The 24,937-nt window shown below is 45.8% G+C and overlaps 1 protein-coding gene across 1 annotated transcript; it reads right to left on the reverse strand.

Moving 5' to 3' along the window:
* Nucleotides 1-441: 441 nt before the first annotated feature.
* On the reverse strand, nucleotides 442-23,328 carry UFD1 (ubiquitin recognition factor in ER associated degradation 1; the record flags this gene model as incomplete). Its single annotated transcript, XM_084245980.1, has 11 exons — nucleotides 442-537; nucleotides 4,271-4,352; nucleotides 7,562-7,650; nucleotides 8,440-8,487; nucleotides 8,721-8,786; nucleotides 9,562-9,630; nucleotides 13,533-13,605; nucleotides 15,462-15,592; nucleotides 19,513-19,634; nucleotides 22,773-22,805; nucleotides 23,208-23,328. The coding sequence occupies 11 exons, from the start codon at nucleotides 23,326-23,328 to the stop codon at nucleotides 463-465; spliced, it is 909 nt and encodes a 302-aa protein (XP_084102106.1). The 3' UTR covers nucleotides 442-462.
* Between the last annotated feature and the right edge of the window lie 1,609 nt (nucleotides 23,329-24,937).

The following is a 24,937-nucleotide window of genomic DNA, read 5'->3' on the forward strand; positions in this document are numbered from 1 at the left end:
AAGTGTTTAAACTATTTTTTTTCAGTTTAAACCATTTTTTTTCCCTATGCCAAAGGCAACAGCTAAGCTACAGACCTGGAAAAAGAAAGAATAAATGAAAAAAAAAAAAAAGAGAACAACTCAAGTTTTAGCAATTCAATTCCTTCCACTGATTTTTATCAGGAATTGGGGAACTCGGTTTCTGCTTAAGCAGTAAAAGTGCCCCTAGAGCTGAAAGGAAGTGGCGAGGAGGAGGCCACCTCTGAGATACGAGATTGCTTTCTCTTTCCCAAGCACCCAACTGTCCAGTCCTGCTGTTCTACTTCAAATTCTTAGGCAACAATAATTATTAGGCAACTCTAAGCAAACCTATAGTAAGTAGCAAAGCATCCTCATAGGGTCTTATCCCCATCAGAGCCAGTAACTAAAAGCCATAATGTTGCAATTGATTCTTTTATTTGCCTATCAGCCAACTATCGCAATTTATGGCTTTCTTCCCTTTTTACGCAAGGATTGTCCTTCTCCAGAGAAAGCGACAAATCTGCCTCCAGCTTCATCCTAGATGTAAAGATAAAATACTATTTTCAGCATTAAAGTATTAATACTTGAAGATTTAAAATGTTTGTTGAATTGTGAACCACCCACCCATTTCCCTTACTTCCACATCACTCATAAGAAATGTCTCTGAAATATAAATATAAGTCATAACTATTGAATCGAAAAACAAAATCACAGTACACAACTACAAATCTACCACACAGCCGTTATTCTCAGTTTGAATGTATATCCTTTTGTAAAAGCATCATATTTTCAATCTAAAGAAAAACATGAAATACACCTCCAAAGGAAAATTTTACCACCCAAAAATAACATTTCCAGCCACTTTCCTGTATGTGCTTATATAAACTATTTTCATACTTAATTCCCAAGTTTCAAGTCAATGAATTTCTTATCTAGTGCACTCTCAAGGCTACAGAGATGTGGAACCAGTCTTCTGCCCATGAACATTACTTCCAGTTTACAGTATTATAAACTGCTATAGTCAGCAGCTTAATGTATTGCCTACAGCAGCTCTGACTGTTCCTAGACATGGAATTCCTTGGTAAATGGATGCACATATGTTTAAGGCTTTTGATATATGGTGACTGACTAGCTCTCAGAAACATTCTACCCAGCTGTTCTCCCACCAGCAAAAAGATAATTTGTTTTTTCTGAACCCTTGAAAAGAGCTTATATTTTTTCATGTGCTTGGTTGCTAGTCAATTGGAGGTGTTTTCTATGGAAGAGGGTTCCTTACTCCCCCACATACACTCCTGCATCCTCCCCACCCCATGCAGCTGGTGCATGAGGGGCTAGAGAGTCTTGACAGACTTTAACATGGCAACCATCATGTGAATGTTAGCCGGTTAGCCATTCAGTTCTCCTTTCCTGCCGAGCCTTCAGTTTGTCCGACTGTGCCCAACTGTGTGTTGCCTCTCCTGCATATGTTTAATCACATTGGAACAGTCCCATCAATTTTGTCACTAAAGGTATGTCCTCTGGGGCCTGCAGATTGTGCTGCCTGAATTGGTCATACTCTCATCTCAGCACATGTATTTCAGACTCTCTGTTTCTTGGATTTAAGACTATCTTATTTCTTACTCTACCTTATTATAGTGGGATAAATCCTTCAGTAGCTTCCTAAGCAAGGATGCATGAGAAATGTCTTCGTGAAATCCTACATGTCTGAAAACACACTTTTCAAATCAAACATCTTACTGATAGGTTGGTTGGTGTAAATTGCTAGGGCTGCCATAACAAAATACCAAAGACTGGGGGGCTTACATGACAGATACTTCTTTCTTTCTTCCTTTTTTGGGGGTCAGTTTTATGGTTTTATTAGTGCAAAATACTCACACATGATCTGTTTATTCATTTTCTTCACTGCACAGCCTGACATGGGATTGGTGACTCTAATGGCCACCGGGCTGCTCTTTCCACGTTGGCTTTGTGGTTCTGACAGAAGTTATGAGCAATTTTAGCACAGTAAGATCTGTTGCACATCAGCAGCATTTTGAGCTCTCTGACATTGTGCACCAGGAGCTTCCAAAAAGCCACTGGGCAGCACATACTTTTGTTTTCTTCTTGTTTCAATAACCAGTCTTGGGTATCAAGATCTGGCCCTTAAGTCTTCTATGTACCCTATTATCAAGCTTGATTTTGAATTATTGTTCTGACTGGTGCTGGATGAACTTGTTGATCCTCTTTTTGATGATTGTGGGCTTGAAGAAGGGTCTGAGGGCAGCCATGATGCTGAAGAGGAGATGGCTGCCACTTCTATCGGCAGCACTGAGGAAGTGACAGTATTTTTTTCCTCCCAGTTGTGGAGGAATTGTCGAGGTGTTGATAGATTTGATTTCCTCTGCGGCCTCTCCTCGGTTTGCAGAGGCCTGCCTTATTGTTGTGTCCTCACATGGTCTTTTCTCTCCCCTCATAAGGACACCAGTCAGGTTGGATTAGGGCCCACCCTAGCAGCCTAATTTTACCTTAATTATGTCTGTAAAGGCCTGAACTCCAAATGCAGTCACATTCTGAGTTGCTGAGAGTCAGGGCTTCAACATAGGAATTTAAGGGGGGCAAAATTCAGCACCACAAGGCATGGGCACAGAATTTGTGGAAGATTCCTCTCAGAATTTTGAAGACAATGCTTCACTATCTCTTAAATTCCTATGTCCTGCTATGGTGAAGATGCTTCCCCCACCCGGAAGCTTTCGCATCTTTTCTTTGCCTCAAAGTGGAGTTTTGATACTCAAACAGGCCTTCTCTATGGAAACACAGAGGCTTGTAGTTTGGGGCAATTATTTCCCTTCAGTTTCTCTAATTACTTTTCAGAACTCTTATGACTTGGAAGTGTGGAAGGTTTAGGGACATTCTGTGACACCTATTCCTGAAGACGAACTTCCAGCCATCTCCTGCAGTGGAGGCAGTACAGGGCTGGGCGAGAAAGGATGCTCAGGTTCTAAATGCTTTGTGACAAACATTCCATCTTTAATTCCCCATTTTCAGAGGTGTCTTCTCAGAGCTCTGCCATCTAAACCAACTACCTCTTGACTTTCCCCACAGCAGGCTCAGGGTGCAGTTTCCATAGTATATGAAGTCAGTTACCACTTGTCCTTTTGACCTGGGGTTACCAAAGTTTTGTTGCAGTTGCTTCCTCTCCTCTTCCACTGTCTTTATTACCTTGTATCAAAGTTTTTCTCAGAGCTAAGTATATGCATCTAATCCCATTTTCTATCATACACTCTTCTTAAATTCTCTTTATGGATAACAGTTGCAGCTGTGCCTGTCAGCCTTATCTCCATTCATGTATCTCTAACAGATGAGTCACAAGTCAGTCCTGCTAAGGCCACTAGGCCTGGAAAGGGCTCAAACAAGCAGTCAGAGGGTGAATTCAGATTGAGGACCACATTTGATCCTCTGAGCCTACAAGATCCCCAACACTATGTCAACTCAAGGAACTTTAAGGCTAGAAGGGGAGAGTAGAGCTGGTAGCATAGAGGTCTCCATCTCTGACCACCCGAAAGGTAAAGGAAGAGAGTGATGGTTGGGAGGGACAGTGACAGCCCTGTAACAGGATATGGCCAGTGACTGGTCACAACTGGAACCCCATCCTGAATCCTGAATGGTTCCTTGCATATCTACCCTCAGCCCTCCTCCTAGATCCCCCAGAACTGGAGTCTTGCTGAAAAGGAACCAGGAAAGCAATGGGTCTGACGTATATATATTCTAGAAATATACAGCACACAGCAATGGCTGAGTTCCAGCCATGGCTGTGGAGCATAAAGGGCACTGTTCATGAGGGCACGCTGGATTTTATAAGGCAAGTTCCAGCACCTGTAAGAAATGCCCACAAAGTGGAACCATCTCTTTGTTAACCCTTCTGCCTGCTCGCTGCAGCCTTCCCTTCAAGTCAGAGGGGCATGACTCGGGTCAAGGGTTGGGCCATCTCCTCAGAGATCAGTGGAAGTTTTTGGAATGTGGTGAAAAGGAGGTGGTTGTGCAGTGGTCAGGGGCCCTGCACCTGTATCCTTTAGTCTAAAGTATGGATACCATTGGTAGGTGATACCAGGCTTTGGCCTGTACATACCTACATAACTGCATAGCCTCTACAATATAATCAAGGCCACCTGGGAGAGAAGTGCCAACAATGGGGGAATAGCATGACAGTAACACCCTTCCTCAAAATGGAAAGAATTCCCTTAGTTCCAATACTAGCAAATAAAACTTCTCATTACCCATAAAATAAACTTACCTCTTCAACCTTTTTGACCAGTGGTCGTGAATTTCTGATGAAAGTGATCTTACCAAGTTTAAATTCATAATTGGGAATTCCTCTGTAAAGAGAGGAGAAATGTTAGTTTAAAATAAAAGAAATAAAAGACTAAAATTCATTTTTAACCATGATGCTTTTGGGGCCTCCTTGATGGTGCAAGGGGTTAAGGCACAGTACTACGAAGCTTTTGGCAAACACTGCAGCATGAGTTTGAGCCCCCGGCCAGGGAGCTAACCCACATGTGCAGCAGACCTCTCCTGTCTTGCCGACTGCTCCCCTCAGCAGTATATTTCAGCCATTCCGAATGTTCTGCTCCCTACTCTGTCTCTGGTGAATCCTCTCACCCCCTACACCTCTGGCCTACACCCCAACTCTTATATGCATAAATAAAATAAATCTTGGGCTTCCCCGGTGGCTCAGCGGGTTGAGCAGAGCGCTGTGAAGCTGTCTGCAACCTATGCAGCGTAGGTTCAATTCCCGGCCAGCCAGGGAGATACCCACATGATGTGGTGGACCTCTCCTGCCTCGCCCACTGCTCCCCTCAGCAGTGTTTTGTCCGTCTGCCTGTTCTGCTCCCCTCTCTGTCTCCAGTGAGTTCCCTCACCCTCCTGCGCCTCGGCCTGTACTCCAGTTTGTTTGTTTTTTCAAAGTTTGAGAATTTTTTTTTTTTTAAGATTTATCTATTTTTATATAAGAGCTGGGGTACAGGCCAGAGGCATGGGAGGGTGAGAGGATTCACCAGAGACAGAGCAGGGAGCAGAACAGGCAGACGACAGAAGTACACCGCTGAGGGGAGCAGCGGGTGCAATAGGGGAGGTCTGCTGCACTATGTGGGATTCTTGCCGGCCGGCCGGCCGGCCGGGATCAAACTCTGACAGCTTCACAGCGCAGAGCTCAACCCATTGTGCCACCGGGGAGGCCCGGTACCCCACTCCTTGCATACATAAATAAATCTTAAAAAAAAAAAAAAAGATGCCTCTTCTTGGTAACTCGTGCTCAGAGGTCCATGGCTGTGCCCCACCCTGGTCTTGGAGCTGCTCTCTGGTACAGCCCAGCATCTCTTTCAAACTTAAGCAGAAAGCAACTGGGGGAGAAGCCTGCAAATTCTAATGTCACCTAGAGACCATCTCTGTCCTCTAGCCTCACAGATCACCCCAAAAGGGGAGCAGCGGGCGAGACAGGAGAGGCTTGCTGCGCCCTGTGTGTTGCTCCCTGGCTGGTCAGGGATTGAACTCGTGCTGCAGAGGCTGCAGATCGCTTCATAGTGTGGTGCTCAACCCCTGTGCCACCAGGGAGGCCCCTTGATCAGTTATTTGAAGTCACAAAGCAGGAAATAGGCAAATTACTAAACAGGAACCAGAAAGGTTTTAAGAAGGTAAAAGGTCTTATCAGGTGCTGTAACAGGAGCCACCATGGTTGCTGAGAACTGCCTTAGTGACTAAGTTTGAGGGCCAGCCCAGGCAGGAGCCATGGAGAGAGAGAGGCCTGTAGCACATGTAGTCTGCCAGCCAGCCCTAGCACTCCAACTGCCTGCTCTAGCTGCTCAGGTGAGCATCTGACCCAGCTGAAACCCGTCAGTTGCAACGAGCATCTTGGCCTTTTGCACTACCAGATCTGGCTCAGATGTAGGGCCCACTTCTAACATGAGGTCACATGACCTCAGCATAGGTTGGGTCTGGACAGCTGGCCAGGGTTTCACTTATGAATATTGTGCCAGAATTGGAGACAATCAGGTTTGAGCTCCCAATGGACCAAGCAGATTCAAACTCACATCAGCACTCTTCCAGACTTTTGAGACCATTCGGGATTTTTTTTTTTTAAAGATTTATTTATTTATAGAAGGACTGGGGCACAGGCCAGATGTGCAGGAGGGTGAAAGGATTCACCAGAGACAGAGCAGGAAACAGAACAGGCAGACTGACAAAATACACTGCTGAGGGGAGCAGTGGGTGAGACAGGAGAGGTCTGCTTTGCCATGTGGGATTCTTGCTGGCTGGCGGGGATTGAACCCACGCTGCAGAGGCTGCGGACAGCTTCACAGTGCGGCGCTCAACCACCTGCACCACCAGGGAGGCCCCGAGACCATTCAGGGTTGTAAACAGACCAATATGATTGGAACTCCATCACCAATCAAACAGCTGCAATTGTAAATGGACTAATCGGGCTTGAAAAGTGGAGACTCTGAAAAGGACATAAGCAAGGGGACAGTAGCCAGCTTGACCTCATTCATCAGATGGCTTCGGATCAGATTCACTGGGACTCCTAGAAAGACCTTCCCAGACAGATTCCTCCTCTATAGATCTTTGTAGAGACCTGACCACTGCACCTTCCTCCAGCCCTGCCTCTGACATCACTGGTTGAGAGCACTGTTGGCCAGTGTCCGGTGTCTCTAAAAGAGTTGTCCACTGTTGGCATAAGTCCAGCATCTCTAAGATCTGTTTGCCATTGGCACAATGGCATTTCTAAGAGCCATAATACTGCTTACATCTGGCGCCATCACCTGTTTATTGGTGCTGACTGGCACTGCTGACCTGTGTCCAGCCACTTCTGAGAACTGTCCACCACTTCTGATCATCCAGCATCAGCTCCTGGTGCTGTTACAACCAGCATGTCTGGTTTGGTGTCTGGTACTGTCCAGCCTAGCCTGCAGACTGCTGCTATTGGCTGCTGTGGTGTCACTTCAGCAGACCCACCTGTGATCACCTTAAGCTGCCACCATGAGTTGGATCCTTGTCCACCATGTACTGGTGTGCCACCAGCTTCAGCGCCATCTTGCACAAGCAGTCTTTGTTTTGGAACAGTGGACACTACAGACATTATCTGGGGATTTAGCTACTTATGGCCTTAAAACTTGTTCCTTTTCCCCAATCTCCCCTTTGTTTATAAAATCTATTGTTACTGCACTCTGAGCCTAAGTGCTGACTTGCAATTATGAGTGCATGGGTGAGAACTCACAGTGACCTAGGCTTAGCACTGCTTTGAAGCTACCTGGAGAATAGAAGAGGCCAGATTGGAGGCACAGAGGGAAGCTGGAAGATAGCAGATCTGGGGAGAGGGTAGTGAGAGGAGACAGGAAGGCAACAACACTCTTCTTTTGGGAAACAAACCCTAGGCAGACTTTCCATTCCTCTTACCAGCCTGTCTGAAGCAGGCTCTGTCTCCAAAGTTGCAATGAGGCTGCACCACCCTGGCACAGGGGCCTGACACGAACCCTCCCTAGACTAGAGGAGACAAAGTACCAGTTGGGAGCAGAGCAAAGGGTAGACCCACCTTTTAATGTCTCCAGGCTTGATTGGGGAGGGGCTGGGCTCCACACCTTTCTTCTTCCCATCTAATCTGTTCCCGGAGCCAGAGAAGGCCTAGATGGGCAAATAGGACAGTGTGCACAGGCTGACCACTGAGAGTGAGCATGCAGGTGCCTTCTGAATCAGAGACAACTTCATGGCTATGTTCTGGGGGTGCCACCCCACTCCCTTAGGAGTAAAGCCCTCACTGCTCAGTAGCTGCAGTGTGAGCAGCCCAGCACTCCCTGCCCGGCCCCACTGGGGTCAATTAAGAGTTCAATGGAGCCCCTGGCCAAGGACATCCAGCAACCAATAAATTTGGGGTTTGGTCCCAGCCCCTTGCAGGTCACTCAACTCAGTCCTGGTGTGTGGGTTAAAGTGTCCATTCGAATCCCTATTTTCTGTTTCCTCTGCTGCCTCCCAGCCCCCACACCAGCCACCTCCATCTGTTTCCCAAGGAGAGAATCATGTTGCAACAGTGCGGGAGAATCATGTTGCAACTAGCTTCCAAACAGTGCAAGAAAAAAAAAGGGCAAGTTTTTAGACTGCCATAAAGCAAAAGTAGCCATATTCAGTGAATTTATGTGAAGAGTATGTATGTCTATTGTATTACTTTAATTTTTGGTAGGTTAGAAGTTTTAAAAAGAAGAGGAAAAGGTTGATGCTGCCTTATAGAGTTGTTGGGAGGGCAGAAGGAGAAAGTAGATGTGAAGAGGTTTGGTAATTGAGAAAGAGTCAGATATGCATGTACATGGACACCCAGAGGTCTAATCCCTGCTAAAGTCTCCAGATTATTATAGAGAACGCCTGGGAGTAGATGGTATGGCAGGAGCACCTAAGTAAAAAGTGTTTCCTGGTACTCACACGGAAGCCAAGCTCTCCTGCATAGCCACTATGGTCAGCTTCACCTTCCTGACAGGGAGACAGAAAAAAGGAAGATGAGGTTCCTAGCAGGGACAACCCCGTTTTCCCTTGAGCCTCTCATTGCCATTGCTGCTCTGTGCTCCAAGTGCTGGAACACATTGTTCCCTGACACAGAAGCAGAGAAGGTGATCATGCAGACACCTGCTGGCTGGACACAGCCAGGACACATTCCCAAAGCACAAAGACTGGGGCTGGCGAGGACTGTTGGAGAAATGACTTACGGTTGACTCCTCATGCTGGACTTGTCTTTCAGGTTCTTTGTAGCCCAGTGGAGCATCAAAGTCCACCTGTGTGCCCAAGATGGAAATTCTGAGACATGGCCATAATTAGGCTGTGTTAGCTTTTCTGGTTTTAATGAGACAACAGTGGGTTCATAGACACAGTGTAAGAAATTACTTGTACACTTTGCTCATTTCCTCAGTGTTAAAAGTACTATGAACACATACTCATTTGCACGTGTGTATGTTTAGTTCTCATAGTTTTATCATCAGTGTAGGTCAGTGTTTCCAATCCCCCAGCTGAGGTACTTTAACAGATTCAACACAAGGATCCCCTACATCATTTTCACACCCACCTCTCCTCTGGCCTTCTCTTCCACCCCTTACCTCTGGCAACCACTACACTGTCTTCCAATTCTAAAGTTTTGTCATTTCAACTTTTCCATTTCAATGGAACTGAACAGTGTGTAGCCTTTTAGGATTGGCTATTTTTGCTTAGTATCATTCCTCAGAAACACACCAGAATGCACTGTGTACCAATAGTTACTTCTTATGTAGGAGCTGAGGCTTCTTTAGCTTTTAAGAATATCCTTTCCTCATTAGGTCTGAGATGCTAGTGGATTCAGCCATCTCAGAACTGGCAGGAACTCTGCCACCTCCACTGGTTCTAGGACACATTGCAAGGTCAGTAGTCTTGCTACAAAATTCTGGCAGCATCTTCCTCTTCTCTCACCAAAATAGTCCCAGGACCACATGACACCCTCCTGAGCATTGGTCTTGCAAGAAATACTAACTATCCATCTTCCCTGGTCCCAAGAACACTGTAATTGGTGAACGCACTCACATTCATGTCACACTCAATGATGGACACGGCCTTGTCTGGCTTGGTCTCCATCACCCGCAGTTCATAGATCTGTAAGAACAGACAAACCGGTCAACAGCTCTGTGGCAGCAGTTGGGACTGTATTCATCCATGTTGTTGAGGCTCCTCACCTAGCTCATGTAGACACAGCATTCATCTCCACAAACCGCACCGCCCCCCCCCCAATACCTCTTGCTGCAACAATGCAGCTGTAGGAAGCGGTGCCCTTGATGCTCATCACAGAGGCTGTGGCTCAAATGAGGTATGGCAGTTAAGCATTGACTTCCAAAAGAGACAAACTTTAACTCAGAAAGTTTACTTCTAGGAATTTACTCTCAGTAAATAATTAGCTAAATGTCCAAAACTACAGTGATCACATGTACATTCAGTTTTATTCATCTTCTATTAAATATTGAGGAAAATTTAGAATTGAGCCTTTCTCCTTTACTTGGATGACATGCCACCTAGTGTTGAGGGTTTTTAAACAGTGGACTATTCAGACTGTTTATTATTAAAGCAAGACATACTCTAGGTGAAAAGAATGTAAAACAATGCAGTAAAGGGTGTGTTCTACCACTTTTGGTTTCTATCCTTCTGGGCTTTATTACATTCTCATTACATACATGAAAACATTCTAGATATACAGAACAAAATTGGTTTTTAACTTACTTTTCTACTGGCTGCATAGTATTCCACTAAGGATTATAATTTATTTATGTATGAATAGATTGAATTCATTTAACCAATCTAATATGCATATGTCATTTTTAGCAATGCGGGCATGTGTATTCTTACAATTTTCTTGTTGTACATTTAGTTAATTGTTTAGTTAGATTGACTTTCACGGAATTTGACTTTCTCAGGAGCTCTAATACCTCTCTTCAGTCTCAGTTTCCATGGCTTTGCTTCTGTGTGCAGAATTATTATTTCTCCAGTTTTCATTTCATTAATTCTCTTTCAGCAACTAACTCTTTGACGTATTAATAAATCTTCCTGGTCATTTTTTGGTATTTCTTTGTTGCTTGTTCATTTTTATGATTCCTTTTTTAAATTTCTTTGAACATTTTCTACATAGTTATATTTCTTAAAGGGTCTAAAACTGCCTTTTTCATCTCTGCTTTGGGAGTCTAGCATTTTTATTATGAGTTCCTATTTGTTTGTTCAGTATATAGCAATTTCAAGGGCTTGATGAAACTGGCACTGCTTTTCCCAAAGGGAATTTGGGTTCCTTTTCCTGGGATGCGGAAAGTATCCATGTCTGAGATTATTTTGGTCCCTGAAAGGGTCCCAGTTAATGCAGCAGATTCTGTTTCAGATCTCCACTAAGCACTGACATGGCCATTTGCCCTACCATGATTCATTTTTTTTTTAAAAGATATATTTATGCATACAAGAACTGAGGTGTAGGCCAGTGTTATGGGCGGGGGGGGGGGGGGGGGGGCGCGCGCGGTGAGAGGATGCACCAGAGACAGAGTGGGGAGCAGAACAGGCAGATCTACTGAAATACACTGCTGAGGGGAACAGCAGGTGAGACAGGAGAGAGGTCTATTGTGCCATGTGGGTTAGCTCCCTGGCTGGGGATTGAACTCATGTTGCAGTGGCTGGCGAGAGCTTGATAGAGCTGTGTGTTTAACCCCTGCACCACCAGAGAGGCCCTGCTGCCATGATTCTTGATGACATTCTGTATTTCTTTTTTAAAATTAATTAATATATATTTTATATTATTGTTCATTTTTGTACAGTGTTTGCTTTCTCCTGTCAGGTGTAGTTTCCGTAAAATTCCCACCACCATTTCACCAGTGAACCATCACCACAATCCCCTGTGCTCTTCCCTCCCCTGTTTTGTTCCCTTTTCCTCCCCCTCCTTACTTTGTGTATTTCTTGTGAGCCCAACAATGCACTAATAATCTAGGTTTTATTCTGATCTAACTGGGCTTTATCAGAATACCCCTTTAGACTCCCTGGTGGTGCAGGGGTTAAAGGCAACACTATCAAGCTGTTGCCAGCCACTGCTGCAGCATGAGTTCGATACCCCGCCGGCCAAGGAGCAACCCACATGGCGCAGCGGATCTCTCCTGCCTCGCCCAATGCTCCCCTCAGCAGTGCATTTCAATCAATCTGCCTGTTCTGCTTCCCACTCTGTCTCTGGTGAATCCTCTCACCTCCCACACCTCTAGCTTACACCCCAGTTCTTGTATGCATAAATAAATAAATCTTTAAAAAAAAAAAAACCCTTTAGAAAATTACCTAGTCTTTCAAACTTCCAAAAGTAGAAGTCCAAACTTATGTTTCAATTCTATATATAATTTATAACTCACTTTCCCTTTCACTGCAAAAATTTCAATTTTATTTTTTATCATCAACTTAAGAATTATATTTAGCATCATTGCCTTAATATTAAAAACAATAACATTTAGGCCTACAATTAATTATGAAAGCTTAAAGTATTCAGTTAAGGTAGATAATACCTAAAATGTTCCCCACAGGGCTAAAGGAAATGATTATTTCTTAGTTTATCAAAGAAATGTTTGGTTTTAATCCTAAAAAAATTGAAAAATAAGTATTCTCAGTATCAGATGCCTCAAATTTTGTAGAAGGAAAACTGCATTGACCCAAGGGAAAAACTTGATTCCTGCTCTTGGAGGGTCTGTCTGGACTAAGGCTCCTGTGAGCCCCAGTCCTTGAGGGGACAAGACAGTACACAGAAGAAGTGGGAGTTGCCTCAGGGAAAATTAAATTGGGGAGATGGTCACTCCTGAGCACTGGGAGGTTCACCCTGGCAGCAGTTCCGTAGTCTGTGGATGAGGGCCACCTACACTGCTGAACCCCATGCCTGTGGTGGGAATAGTTATTGGCAGGAGTGGCAAATATTTCATTTTCCTTGAGAAGCACTGCCATAATAATGGGGAAGTAGATGCTGTTTTGAATTTTTGTGGATCTGCCAATTAAGCATAAAACAAATAATACACAGAGAATGAGATATGGCATTTTACTTTATAGCTACATTGTCTAGCTTTAGATAGCTAAGAAATATGGAATCATAACTGAATGTAAGAGGCACTCAGATCTGAAAGACTCGTGTCATAAAGAGGTAACCCCAGGGGAGCTTTGGAAAAACCAAAGCTACAAAAAAATAGGAGGAAAAGCATGTGGGGTCTATGAGGAGGGGACCTCTGCCAGCACTGTCCCCAGGCAGAGCAGAGCTCTGCCTTCTGGGTATGTGGCAGGGCTCAAAGCACTGCAGGGCCAACTCCGAGAGGGCTTGTCTACCTCCAGGGCTGGAACTGCAAGGACATGGATCTAGGTTGGTTCATTCTTGTGTCTTCAGAGCCCAGGAAACGGGCTTACTTACATTTTACATTCGGTATTTCTAATGGAGACACAGAATTGATACCCTGTCACCACGATATACAGTAAGGTATATTAGAGCTCAATCACGTGTAAATGTAATCAATCAATTCTCAGAACAGATTTGTGGAGTGATTAGTGTAAGGCTGAAAATATGAACCCATAAAGACTATTTAAAAAAGCAAATAGCAGGCAGCATTTAGATGATAAAATAATCAGGGATACTCTGCTTAAAAAGATCCCCCATTCAGGGCCTCCCTGGTGGCGCAAGGGGTTAAGCACCACATAATGAAGCTAATCTGCAGCCGCTGCAGCATGAGTTCGATCCCCAGCCGGGGAGTTACCCACAAGGCGCAGCAGACCTCACCTGTCTCCTCACTGCCCCCTCAGCAGTGTATTTCAGTCAATCTGCCTGTTCTGTTCCCCACTCTGTCTCTGGTGAACCCTCTCACCCCCACATTTCCGGCCTGTACTCCAGCTGTTGCATGCATAAATACATCTTAAAAAAAAAGATCCCCCACTCAAACACAATAGACACAGCAGTGAATGACTCTTTAGAGGTGTGACTTATGCCAAGCTGCTGGCCCTGCGTGCAAGACTCTCACCTTCTCATTATAGTTGATCGCAATCACATCCCCGGTGGTCAGACAGGCAAAGTTTCTCAGTGCATTTTCTAATCTGCAGACACACACTGTCAAGGTGAGATGGATGCCTTAAATATGAAACAATTTCTACAAGGGCTTTAGACGGTCATAGTCAGAGACAGAGTGAACCACACTGGTACTGAAACATGTGGCTTCAATACAGGAGCAGTAAGGAGGGACAGACTCCAACATGTAAAAAAATGGTGAATATAACAAATGCTCTGCTAAGGGAAAAACCATCCATAACGGTTTTAAGGTTCCATTCAGAGAACCCAGAGAAAAACAGATTTGAGGATGGGAAGTAGCCACAAGGTAGCTGGGATAAGGACTGACAGAAAAGGGCACGAGGTAACTTTTAGCAAGATGGAGAAGTCCAGGTGACATGGATGTACATCCTGTCAAACTCACTGAACCATGCATTTTATTGTTTGTAAATTAGAATTCAACTAGTTGACTTTAAAATCCAATGAAAGCACAGTAGACACAAATACTAGATGAGTAACAGCCTGGTCCCCTCAAGAGTTCCTCAAAACTCAGATATTTTAATATAGTATTTTGCTGTTTCTATCTTGAGTTGGTAACCCAACTCTAGGGGTTATAGAGTAAAAATAAAAAAAAAAATTAAAAGGAAAAAGTAACCCATAAACCCTTTTTATGGTAGTAAATAATAGTGAAAATTTAAAAACTGAATAAACCAAATGCCCAGACAAGATAATGCCAACCTACATGTGATATTTTAAACACATCATCATCAATTTATAGAATTGTTTTAAAGATTGAGCATAGAAATGGATGTGAAACCCACCACTGTGTTACAGCACATCTGAGCGAGGATCTCAGTGTCTCATTGAGGGAGAAAGAGCTAAGCTGTTGAGATTCATTTCTCTTGGTCAAAAACTGTTACAGGATGACAACGGCTCTGTGAGAGGGGCCTGGTGTGGCACACTGTCTTCATCCGCTCCATGAAACATCATGCTGGTGGTGCCCTTCCCTCAACGACTCCTAGTAACCCCCTTGAGCTGTCAGACCCAGCCTACCATGACTGAAAGTGGATCATCTCCAAACCTTCAGAGCTTTGAAGGCCAAGGTAACCAGATCTCATGGCAGGACTTTGCCCTTCACCACTGACTGCTATGAGTAGAGAACCTAACACCTCACCATCACCAGGAGCCGGCTGCTGGGACCCAACATATTTGTCCATGCACACGGTCACTGTAGGTCCAAGAAGTGGCCAGCAGTCACCTGCTCGTGTGTTTGAATTCGGGACAGGGCCCAGATGGGGAAGATAGTGGCAGCTTTTTAAAAACTATCTGTTGCTCTTGTCCAACTGTGATTTTTTTCAAGTTTACATTTTTAAAAATAAAGAGGTGGTAGAGTGACCACCTTATAACATGAGCTCAAGTCAAAATGGGGTTTCAAGTAAGAGAGTGGGATCCTATTCCATGCATGGTATGCCCCTCGCTCACAATGGTCACTCCTTAAATTATAAACACACACATCTTGTTTAAGTTCACATACAAATCACTAGAACCTAAAACCTTTGCTTTTTCCTGTCAGAGAAAGAGAAATATATTTAAATCAGTGCTCCCATCGCTTTGGAGTGCAAAGTGGTAAGCCTGGGTTGAAAGTGAGGATAAGTACATGGCTCTGCTGGAGCACCAGGGCCAAAAAAGGGTTACGGGTATCAAGAGTACCCAGAGCACCTGTCCAGGTCCAGGAGGGGTGGTATATGTGCTGGCTGAATGCCATTATTCTCAAACCCCAACTTCAATCATAAGCAAATATAACGCCTGAAAAGTAGGCAAATGTTCAATAAAGCACTTGCTGTTTATCAACTGTTAGCACAGCCCTCCTTTGGCCAGAAGAATCTTTCTTCTTTCAAAAGGATACACTGCTTTGGGGTTGGTTATATCCAGGAAGTCAGGGCTCTGAGGCTGGAATTTAGAGTACGTGGCCACTTGAAGGTTGACACTCTCCACCTGAACCAGGCCTCCTTCTTCCAACAGCAAATTCTGCATCATCTAAAAGAAGAAGAAGGCATCATACCATTTCTAGAAATCAAATGGCCACCATCATTACCACGGACCAACACATGAGGCAGGCCAAAATCTGATAGCACTATGGCTTCTTCCTTGGGTCCCTGAAAGAGCAGTCTGAGATGAGGACTTAAGAACAGGCAGTCTGATTGTTATTTGATGTCCAGGAAGGAGAAGGAAGGAAGCAAGACAAAGACATGGAAGGAAGAAGATTAATAAGGGGTGCTACGGAGGCTGCTGCACAAACAATGTGAGAGGTCCCTGGAAGGAAGGGAGACACAGCACTGGCCATCAGCTACATACCTCCCGTGGGAGGAGCATTTCCCCAGGGAAGTGCACCCCACACTTCTGAGCTATCCCACAGCTAACTTAGAGGTTCCAAGGCAAATGGAGCCATACTTGAGGTAGGAACATGATAGCACCAGGCTGACCTTGCATGGAATAGCCTCACAGCTGAGGCTGCAGGTTGGTGACAAACTCTAGCAATATCCGCTAGAAGGAGATAAAAAAACTGACAAAGACATCCCCCATGCCAATAGTAAACCACCCTGTGAGGTGGATGCTGGCTATGGATTGAGGAAAAGAGATGAATAAAGGCCCATGAGTACTTGGTGTGCAGGGTGAAAGGCAGGGACTTAGGAGCTGAAGCAAAAAGGCTGGGCCAGATGAAATGACTATCCTGGAGTGGCTTTTATCATTTTATTCCTTCTTAAAGAGAATTTCAATCACACAAAGGTAGAGAGAAGTATATACACTGTCTCTCAACAACTTCTGCCCACCCCCCACTGCCCTTTAAAAAGTAATCAAGTCATGACCCTATTTGGTTTATCACCTCGCCTCCCCCTCATCCCATCCCACACTGGACTGCCCTGGTTTAAATCCTAGGCATCACAGTCCTTTAAGAACACCTCACCTAGCATGGAACCACTGGAACAGATGCTGCCCTCAGAGGTCAAGGAAGGCAGAGGCTATGAGTGAAGCTCCAGGGAAATCATGGTCCCATGGATGAACCTGTAGAGGCCCTGACACATTTGAGTTGAAGGTCATTGGGAGTAACAGAAATGTAGAGGAGATTTTTCCAGCAAATGCCACAGGCAGGCTGAGCAGAATGGAGAACAACTGGACTTGGTAAATGGGAGGTTCAGTGACTGTGGAGTGATGCTTTCATAAAAGGTGCTTTTCAAGGTTTCAAGTCAGCCTCCCACAGGCCAAGCTCACAGTTTTTAGGGAGTTCTTTGGGAAATCTGCCAGTGCAGGGAAGAATGGAAAGGAGTGGTCCAGGTCTGTAAGAGGAGCCCCCACTGATCCTGGACCAGAGATGCAGAGGAGCTTGCATGGTTCCACTGTGCCCCAGTACAACACTGTTGACCTCAGTGCAGAGCGGGCTTGATGCACCAGTGGGGTTTTGGTTTTGAAACTGACGTGGTTTTGAGCTTGTACCACCGTCAATCAGGTTTTGGAAATGGTGCCAGTTTTGAAAATGGACCAATCAGGTTTGAGACCCAGGTACCCTGAAAGAGATACAAGCTGAGGCAGTAAAGTGTTGAGACACTCTCTCTTCGAAAGACCTTCATTTCAGGTCTTTGAGACCTTTGGTTCCTGCCCTCAATTCTCTGACTCCTCACTTCCAACCACAGATAGCTGCTGTCTGACCTCTGACACTGCCACCTGACCACCTGACTGCTGCTCCTGCCTCCAGCATAACTGGTACTGCTGGCTAGGCCCAGCATTGCTAAGAACTGTCTGCCACTGGCCTGTGCCCCAAAATTGCCCTCAATAGGTGCCACTGGCCTGTGCCCAGCGCCTCTCAAAGAGCTGTACACTGGCCTAGTCTCTCTGTGTGTCCACAGGTGCCTGCATGGCAGTAATCACTGTGGGGAATGCACCGCAAAGGACAGTGCTCAACAGCATGCAAGTATTCCCAGAGGGCCCTGGGCAGGGATCTTTGTCTAGGCCAGCAGACAGGGCCCCAGGTGCTAAAGTCCTGTGCCTGTTCCAGGCTGACTCACCCTGAAGAAGCCTGAGTGCTCTGGGTCAGATGAAGCCATGCTGACATTTCACATTTTTGCCAGGGTCAAGAGACTCTCAGACCAGCTCTGAGACAGCATCTAGGAAACTGGCAACCACCTGCTCTTGTGAATAGCTAGAAAGTCATTCTAGGAAACGGATGCCAGCAACCCTCAGTCCATAACCCAGTGCTACCCAAAAAGGCTTCTCAGGGATATGATGTTTCTTAGCAAAAAGGATTCAATTAGTTTTCTGTCTACAATGGTTTGAAGTTGGGGCACGGGGCCACCCAAACTCCCAAGTCTATGAGCTAGAGAACCTTTGAGGTACAGTGTTTCCCAGTGTCCCCTTCTCCTTTCCCTCTTCTACAGTGGTCCTCTGGAGGTCTAGAGTGGTCTCAGGGAGTTGTCACTGCCCAACATACCAGCCACCCACAGCACTCTACAGTGTGAATAGGACAAGGCCCTGTGCCTGTGAGGGGGGCCTGCAGATACACAGACAGTGAGGCACTGAGAGGTAAGCAGGGAAGCAAGCCAGGCCTGATTTTGAGGTGTGAGTAAGAGTTCCCCTCAATACTGGGCAACAGCATAGGAGAGGTCAGGTGGCAGGGGAGAGGCAGCACAGGCTCCTGTGGGGGAAAGGCCTCCCAGGCTGAAGAGGGGAGGGCTATTCTCAAGGGGAAATGGGAAGGAAACCCAATGCCAGAAAGTCTTCAAACCCCGTTCATACATAATCTCAAATAGATGAATTAAGGTCATTCCTTTTGGAAGTTCAGTGACCACCAAAATAAAGGAGACATAGGGCCATTCCTCCCAAATATCTCCCTAGTGGCAGGGAGGTTTGGGGTGCATTCCTAGCTCTGCCCACACCCAGCTGGGTTCTGCGCACACTCTTGCCATAACTAACCATGAAGAGGATATACACTTCCCTCCAGGGTTTTCCACAGCCAAGCGTATCAGAGCTGGGACGAGACAGAGGGAGCTTGGATGAGGGAGAAGAAGGAACCTCTCCTGCTTAAATTCTTTCCTAGACACTGCAGTTTTGCATAATACCTCATTAAAACAAGGGGCTCTTGGGCTGACAAGACTAAAATCCCCTCATTTTTACAGAAGACAGCACTGAAGGGCACAGAAACCACAACTAATGGGCATCTGGGGGTACAGTGTAGGCCACTGCAGTGGGTCACATGCGGGTGCTGCTGCCTGCACCGCCCCTCTTGGCCCCACCTGCCTGAGGCCCATGTGGAGCCCTGGCTGGTATGGTTCTGCTGGCCTCTGAATTGGGTAGCACTAGCTTTGGGCTCTCACCTTTGATATTGGGGGGCAGGTCTGTGGTGCTGCAGCACTTACATATGCAGTGAAAATCTAACTACAAAAGGCTTTTGCTCCTGTGGCAATGAAGTTGAGTGCTTTAGAAAGATTCAGTTACAGACAAGTGTACAAATACACATACAATGTCAGAATGGGTCGGGGCGGGGAGAGACCACTAAAAACAGGGAGACAATATATAACAATCTAAAAAACTGTAGTTAGATGACTTCAAAAATACTCTCAGGCCTTTATTTAAAGAAAGTCTGACCTAGGAGGTTGCAGATAAATAGCGTGGCTATTGTAGGCTACCAGCTGAGCACTAGTGGGAGAAAAGGCTGCTGTCAAACCCTGCTGCCTCCATATGTCCAGAGCCAAGTGCGATATTTAAGGCCCGGTGCACAGTTCCTAATCCCATTCCCCCAGCTGTGTCTCTGAGGAACAGAGCTTACACACACATTGGTGGTGGTGGTGGTGGTGGGGTGGTGGTGGTGGTGGAACCTACACCATAGGTAGGTTCCTGCTTATGACGATACCACTTCTCTACCAGGCTAACAGGACACTTTCTGGAGATGTGGGTACCCCACTCACCCAGTGTGGGAGGTAGCAGATTCCTTCGTCAGCCACAAATTCCAGCACACCGCAGTGGGTCATGCGGTCTGAGTTCTTGTTGGTCAGTTTGAACAGCATGGGGTAGGTAATGTTAAGGCGGCCTAAATACAAGAGAGAGGTTACAAGGTATGAAGTCTTGAAGGAAAACACTGGTCATCCATTGCCCTCCCCTGCAAAATGGCTTCCTCAGGCACCAAAGAGGGCTCCACATAGCCTTGTCTCCCCCATCCCCAAATCCCTGTGGGGCTTAGTCCCTAGATGTCTGCCTATCTAACACAACCCACGCTCCCTGCAAAAGACTTGCAGAACACAGCACTTGGCCCCAAGAAACTGGGGAATGTTTGGTGACTCAGGAACATAGCATTGGCTTATATGTGAGATTTTCTGAAATCATATTGATAACTTAGAAAATTCACATGCTTACTCATTTATTCATCAACAATTTCAGTGCCAAACATTTGCTGAACAAAATCCCTGCCTCCAAGTTTCATTGGGAAAGCAAGACAGAAAGTGCATGAGGTGCCTGGTGCTGCAAGAGGGTGTTGAGGAACAGGCAGGGCTCCTCTAGGGGGTGGAAACACTGGCAAAGGAAGCAACCTGAGGAAAGGCAGGGAGGGAAGAGGAGCCCCACCAGTTTTGGAATGGCTGGCACTTAGGAGACAGGCATGGGGGTATGGGAATGGTCAGGTCAGATAGGACACCACATGGGGTGAGACAGGTCATTAGTGCTCCCCTATCCCAGTGCTCCCTGTGATGATATAGGCCTACATGAGGGATGTGAACTCCATGGCTCTAGTCACCCATGGATGGAGCTGAGGCTTCCACAGGGTGTGGCCACTATTGCTGGGGGCACTGAAGTGAGGCCACATGGAGGGCTAGAAGCAGGCATATAGGACAGCGGGTTTGCTGACCCAGGAGTGCAGGGTGATAGAAAAGGGGCTGGTGACATGAAGCAAAACCCGAGTCAGGGATCCAGAAAAGGGGTCTGGAACAGACTGACGTAGTAACTGTGCTTGCCAGGAGGGAGGACTTGCTCCATCTTCCTGACAGTGAGGGAGGGTACTGCTACCACTGCTTTAATCCACAGGGAACTAAGACACGCAGGTCTGGTTACACACCCAGGAGTGGATCTCCTTTTATCTACAGGGAACTAAGACATGCAGGTCTGGTTACACAGCTCAGGAGTGGAGATGCCAGTCCAAGACTGGGTTTAACCACTGAGGTCTACTCTGGCCTATTGGTATAGATAATAATGGCAACAGAAGTGGCACTCAGCTACAAGATAGACAGCAGACACCCTTGGGATCTCCCTAAAGATTCTGGTGAAGCATATCAAGTAATAAGCCTGGGCAGTAAGGCACCAAAGGGGGCAAGAATCCCTGGAGTGGCACCTCACTTTGGAGACAGCACTAACTATGGGTGTTCCCGCATCACCAAGGATGACTTAGATGCTGGCAGTCCAGCAGCCAAGGGGGTGGAAGCCAGGCCCTTTGTCTCCAGGGAACTTCACAGCTATGGAGCCTTGGGGGGAAATGACAGTCTGTCAGGGTAAACTGATTAGGCTCCAGACAAGGGTCTGAAATTCTAGCTGTTGGAAGAGATTCCTGTGTTCTAGTCCAGTGGTTTTTAAACTGTATTTTGTGATTTAGAGACGTGCCTTGGGGTTCCTGAGTTCTCTGCATCCCTCTACCTCCTCCAACCTGAGCAGCACCTAATTTTTATAAATTAGAAATCCCCTACAAGATTTCATTTGGACAGAGTTTCTTTCACAACTTCAAGTGTTTGAGCTAAACCCACTGTCCTAATCCCTGAGTCATAGACACTTGTCCCAGGGTCATATCTGGTGCTTAGCTTCTAGGTCATCATTCCCGAAAGGCAAGCTCTCTGATGTCTCACTCCCTTTCCTCCTACGAAGATACAGGCCTATGTGAGGGCTGTGAACCCCATGGCTTCAGTTACCCATGGGTGGAGGTGAGGCTTCCACGGGGTGTGGACACTGTTGTTGGGGCCACTGATTAAGCCCTGCTGGATAAAGGTCACCTCCTGCCTCTGACCAGTGTCACAAGGGCTTGGGTTGTTTATGCACACAGTAAAAGGCACTGTTAAAGACGCTGTTAAAGAAGCATGGGTGGGAGCTGTGTCCCCATTTATTTTTTTTCTCCTGCCTCTGTCCTGTGTGTCCCCTTGTCCGTTTTCCTCCTTATCCCTCTTAACCTCACTCAGAGCCCTCAGGATGTTAATTGATGTCCACTGGCTTTTGAAAGTGATTGATGTTGTTAAATTGCGTATTATGTGAATATCTAGTATTTATTTTTATTATCTGACTTACATTGCTTGTGTGTCCCCTTTGCAAGGTGAAGACACTGAGGCTCAGAGAGGCCAATTCGCTAGTCCAGGGGCAGGCCAGGCAAGGAGCAAAGCCCAGGCTAGAGTGATAGCACAGCAGGTGCCCTTCTCCAGGACACTGCCCATGTGCACCAGACACCAAGGATGAACCTGTTCACTGGCAGGCTCCATGTCTCCTGCCTTGGACATGAGAAATTCACATCAGACACACCTCCAAGTCTCAAAAGGCAATGACTGCATCCCTGGTTGGGGTTTTCAGGGTGAAGGTGAAGTTGGGCTGGGAGCTGAGGTCCTTACGTTGTCTCCTGGAATAAGTTGGGGAAAGAGGAAAAGCGTGGCCACTCTTACAACCTTTCCAGCTCCTGGCCAGAGTTAGGATTTGGCCAGAGGAGCAGCTTTTGGGGCAGAAGACAACAACTCAGGTTTTGATGTTCTGCAGATCCAATTGGGCAGAGGGGGTTAAAAACTTGGAAGGGGAACTAAGGCAAGATGTTTGGGGAGGAATGAAAATCCTACCACTCAGTATCATCTTGGGAGCTGACCACTATTGTTCAGGAGAAAAATGTAGCAACCAGAAAACAGCATTATGCTTGCAACTTCCTTAAGTCCTGACAGAACCCAAGGTAAAGGGATAGGGTGGGTCAGAGATGTGAAACCCACCTCACAAAAGAGGGACCTGGAGCTGAGCGCTCACTGGCTCCTGGTCTGGATGGCTGTCCATCACTGGCCACTGCTTTGCATGGCCCCAGCTCTCCCAGCCCAGCATGGACCACCAGGGATCATTCCTATTCAGACGTGACAAAGAACACCTGTGTCTGGACATACCAAGGAGCCTGTGACTGGCATCCATATTTACATTACCTCAGTTCTCAGGTCACATGAAATATACTTACTGAGTTGATCGAGGGCTGAGGGCGGCATAATTACTGTGGAGAGAATTACAAAGGAACATTTAGAAAATAAAAACAAAAAAAGACTCAATGAAAGCCAAAATGCAGTTTCTGTTATGTCTTTAAAAAATATTAGATAATACTTTTAGGTACTGAGAATTTAACAGTCATCTTTCATAGAAAGTCTTACTGGCTATAATTTATTTTGGGGGAACCAAATGGCTAGTAGCCATGAATCTAATCATAACATAATAATAACTTCCCTTAAATCTAACCATCACCACTACCACCACCCCCTTTAGTAAATATGGGGCGAGTGATATTTTCACTGGAATACTAGCTTGTGGTTACACATGCAATAAGGACAGTTGAAGGCTACTGACACTGCAAGGCTGAGGGCAGGAAATGTTACTAATCAAAATAAAAACAAGCACATACTCTTCCCTCCTTTCTCCACATCTGACCTGTCATTAGGCCCTGCTAACATGGACACGGAGAAGCAGCGATACTGTGTGGAGAAGCGGTTCTGGAAGACCCGGGGTATGGGGTGGTCAAACATGTTGAAAGAGAACTAGGAGGAAAGAGAAACCAGAGTTACAACAGTACAAAGGTACACTTCTTCATGTCAAAAGTCCAAAGGGGTCAGGGTAATCAACAATGCTGAATGTGCATTGATGCTCCAAAATCCTGGTGGACCAGAGTCCTGTGACTAAAGCACTTTCAGGAGCACGAATGTTAAATCTGCTTCCACTCTTCCCTCCATTGCCAGTGTTATCACTCCAATCTAGTCTCCACTCCCACAGTTTTGGATAGTGTGAGCTTATGAAAATATAAAACTGTTCATGTCAAGCCTGTCCTTAATTTATCAGCCAAACCACTCCAGGATCCTGGTGGACCTCAAAGACACCTTAGGGGAGCCCCCACAACTGCAAACCTGCCATGTCTCTGGTGGCTGATTCCTCTGCCTGGAACACTTTTCCTCTTTTAATTTTAAAAAAAAATCTCTTTCTTGTGAGCATCCCTGGTGGCTCAAGTGGTTAAGCAGCACGAATTCAATCCCTGGCTGGCCAGGAAGCAACCCACATGGCGCAACAGATCTCTCCTGTCTTGCCCACCACTCCCCTCAGCAGTGTATTTCAGTACATCTGCCTGTTCTATTCCGCTCTCTGTCTCTGGTGAATCCTCTCCCCGCCCCACCCCACCCCGTACCTCTGGCCTGTACCCCAGCTCTTGTATGCATAAATAAATAAATCTCTGGAAAAACAAAAACAAAAACATCTTTCTTGGGAGCCCAGTAGCTGATCTAGGGAAAAATCACACTAGTGTTGTTTGTTCATGAATAAAAACAGGTGCAATCTCTGAACTGGCAGAACTGACATCCAAGTAAAGGAAACCAGCAAAGTAAACAGTCTGCATGTCTAAGAGCAGTGATTAATGTTCTGGAGGTAAGAAAAGAATAATAGAAAGAGAGTTTCAGTATGCTATTTTAAGTGGGCAGTCAGGAACTCTCTGCAGTGGCCTGAATGCCAGGATAGGGAGCCAGGCAGAAAACAGGCAGCAGGAGAGCAGGTGACCAGTGTTTGCACCCTCTCCCCTAATTTCCATAACTATCTTTTCTATCTCCAGGAACCTTCCCTTCTCTGCCCAAGGCACATGTCCCTCCCATGCGCTCTCAATGTGCTAAGTTACGATACTCCCTCATGTTAGTAAGTAAAGCCAAAACATGGTACCCTCAAAAAACTAACATCCCAGCTCTTAAACTATAGCTTCTGATCATAGATATGTTACACAGCAATCTAGGGTCTTCTAAAGGTACTGCAATTACTATGACATTTAAAAAAAAGTAATGTAAGTCCTCATAATAGGGAGGACTCAATTCAAATATATCTTGAAGATGTATTTCCAGACCCATGTCCGTAACAGCACTATTCACGATAGCCAAGAGGTGGAAACACTTAAAAAATCATCAATAAATGAATGAACAAACAAAATATAGCATATACACAGTGAACTATTATTCAGCCTTAAGAAGAAAAGATATTCTGACACATGCTACAACATGGATGAACTCTGAGGACATTATGCTCAGTGAGATAAGGCAATCATGAAAAGCAAATAGTATATTATTCCACTAATATGAAGTGCCTAAGGTAGTCAAATTCATAGAG

The sequence above is a fragment of the Talpa europaea genome (genome assembly GCF_964194135.1).
Source record: "Talpa europaea genome assembly, chromosome: 10".
Classification (NCBI taxonomy): domain Eukaryota; kingdom Metazoa; phylum Chordata; class Mammalia; order Eulipotyphla; family Talpidae; genus Talpa; species Talpa europaea.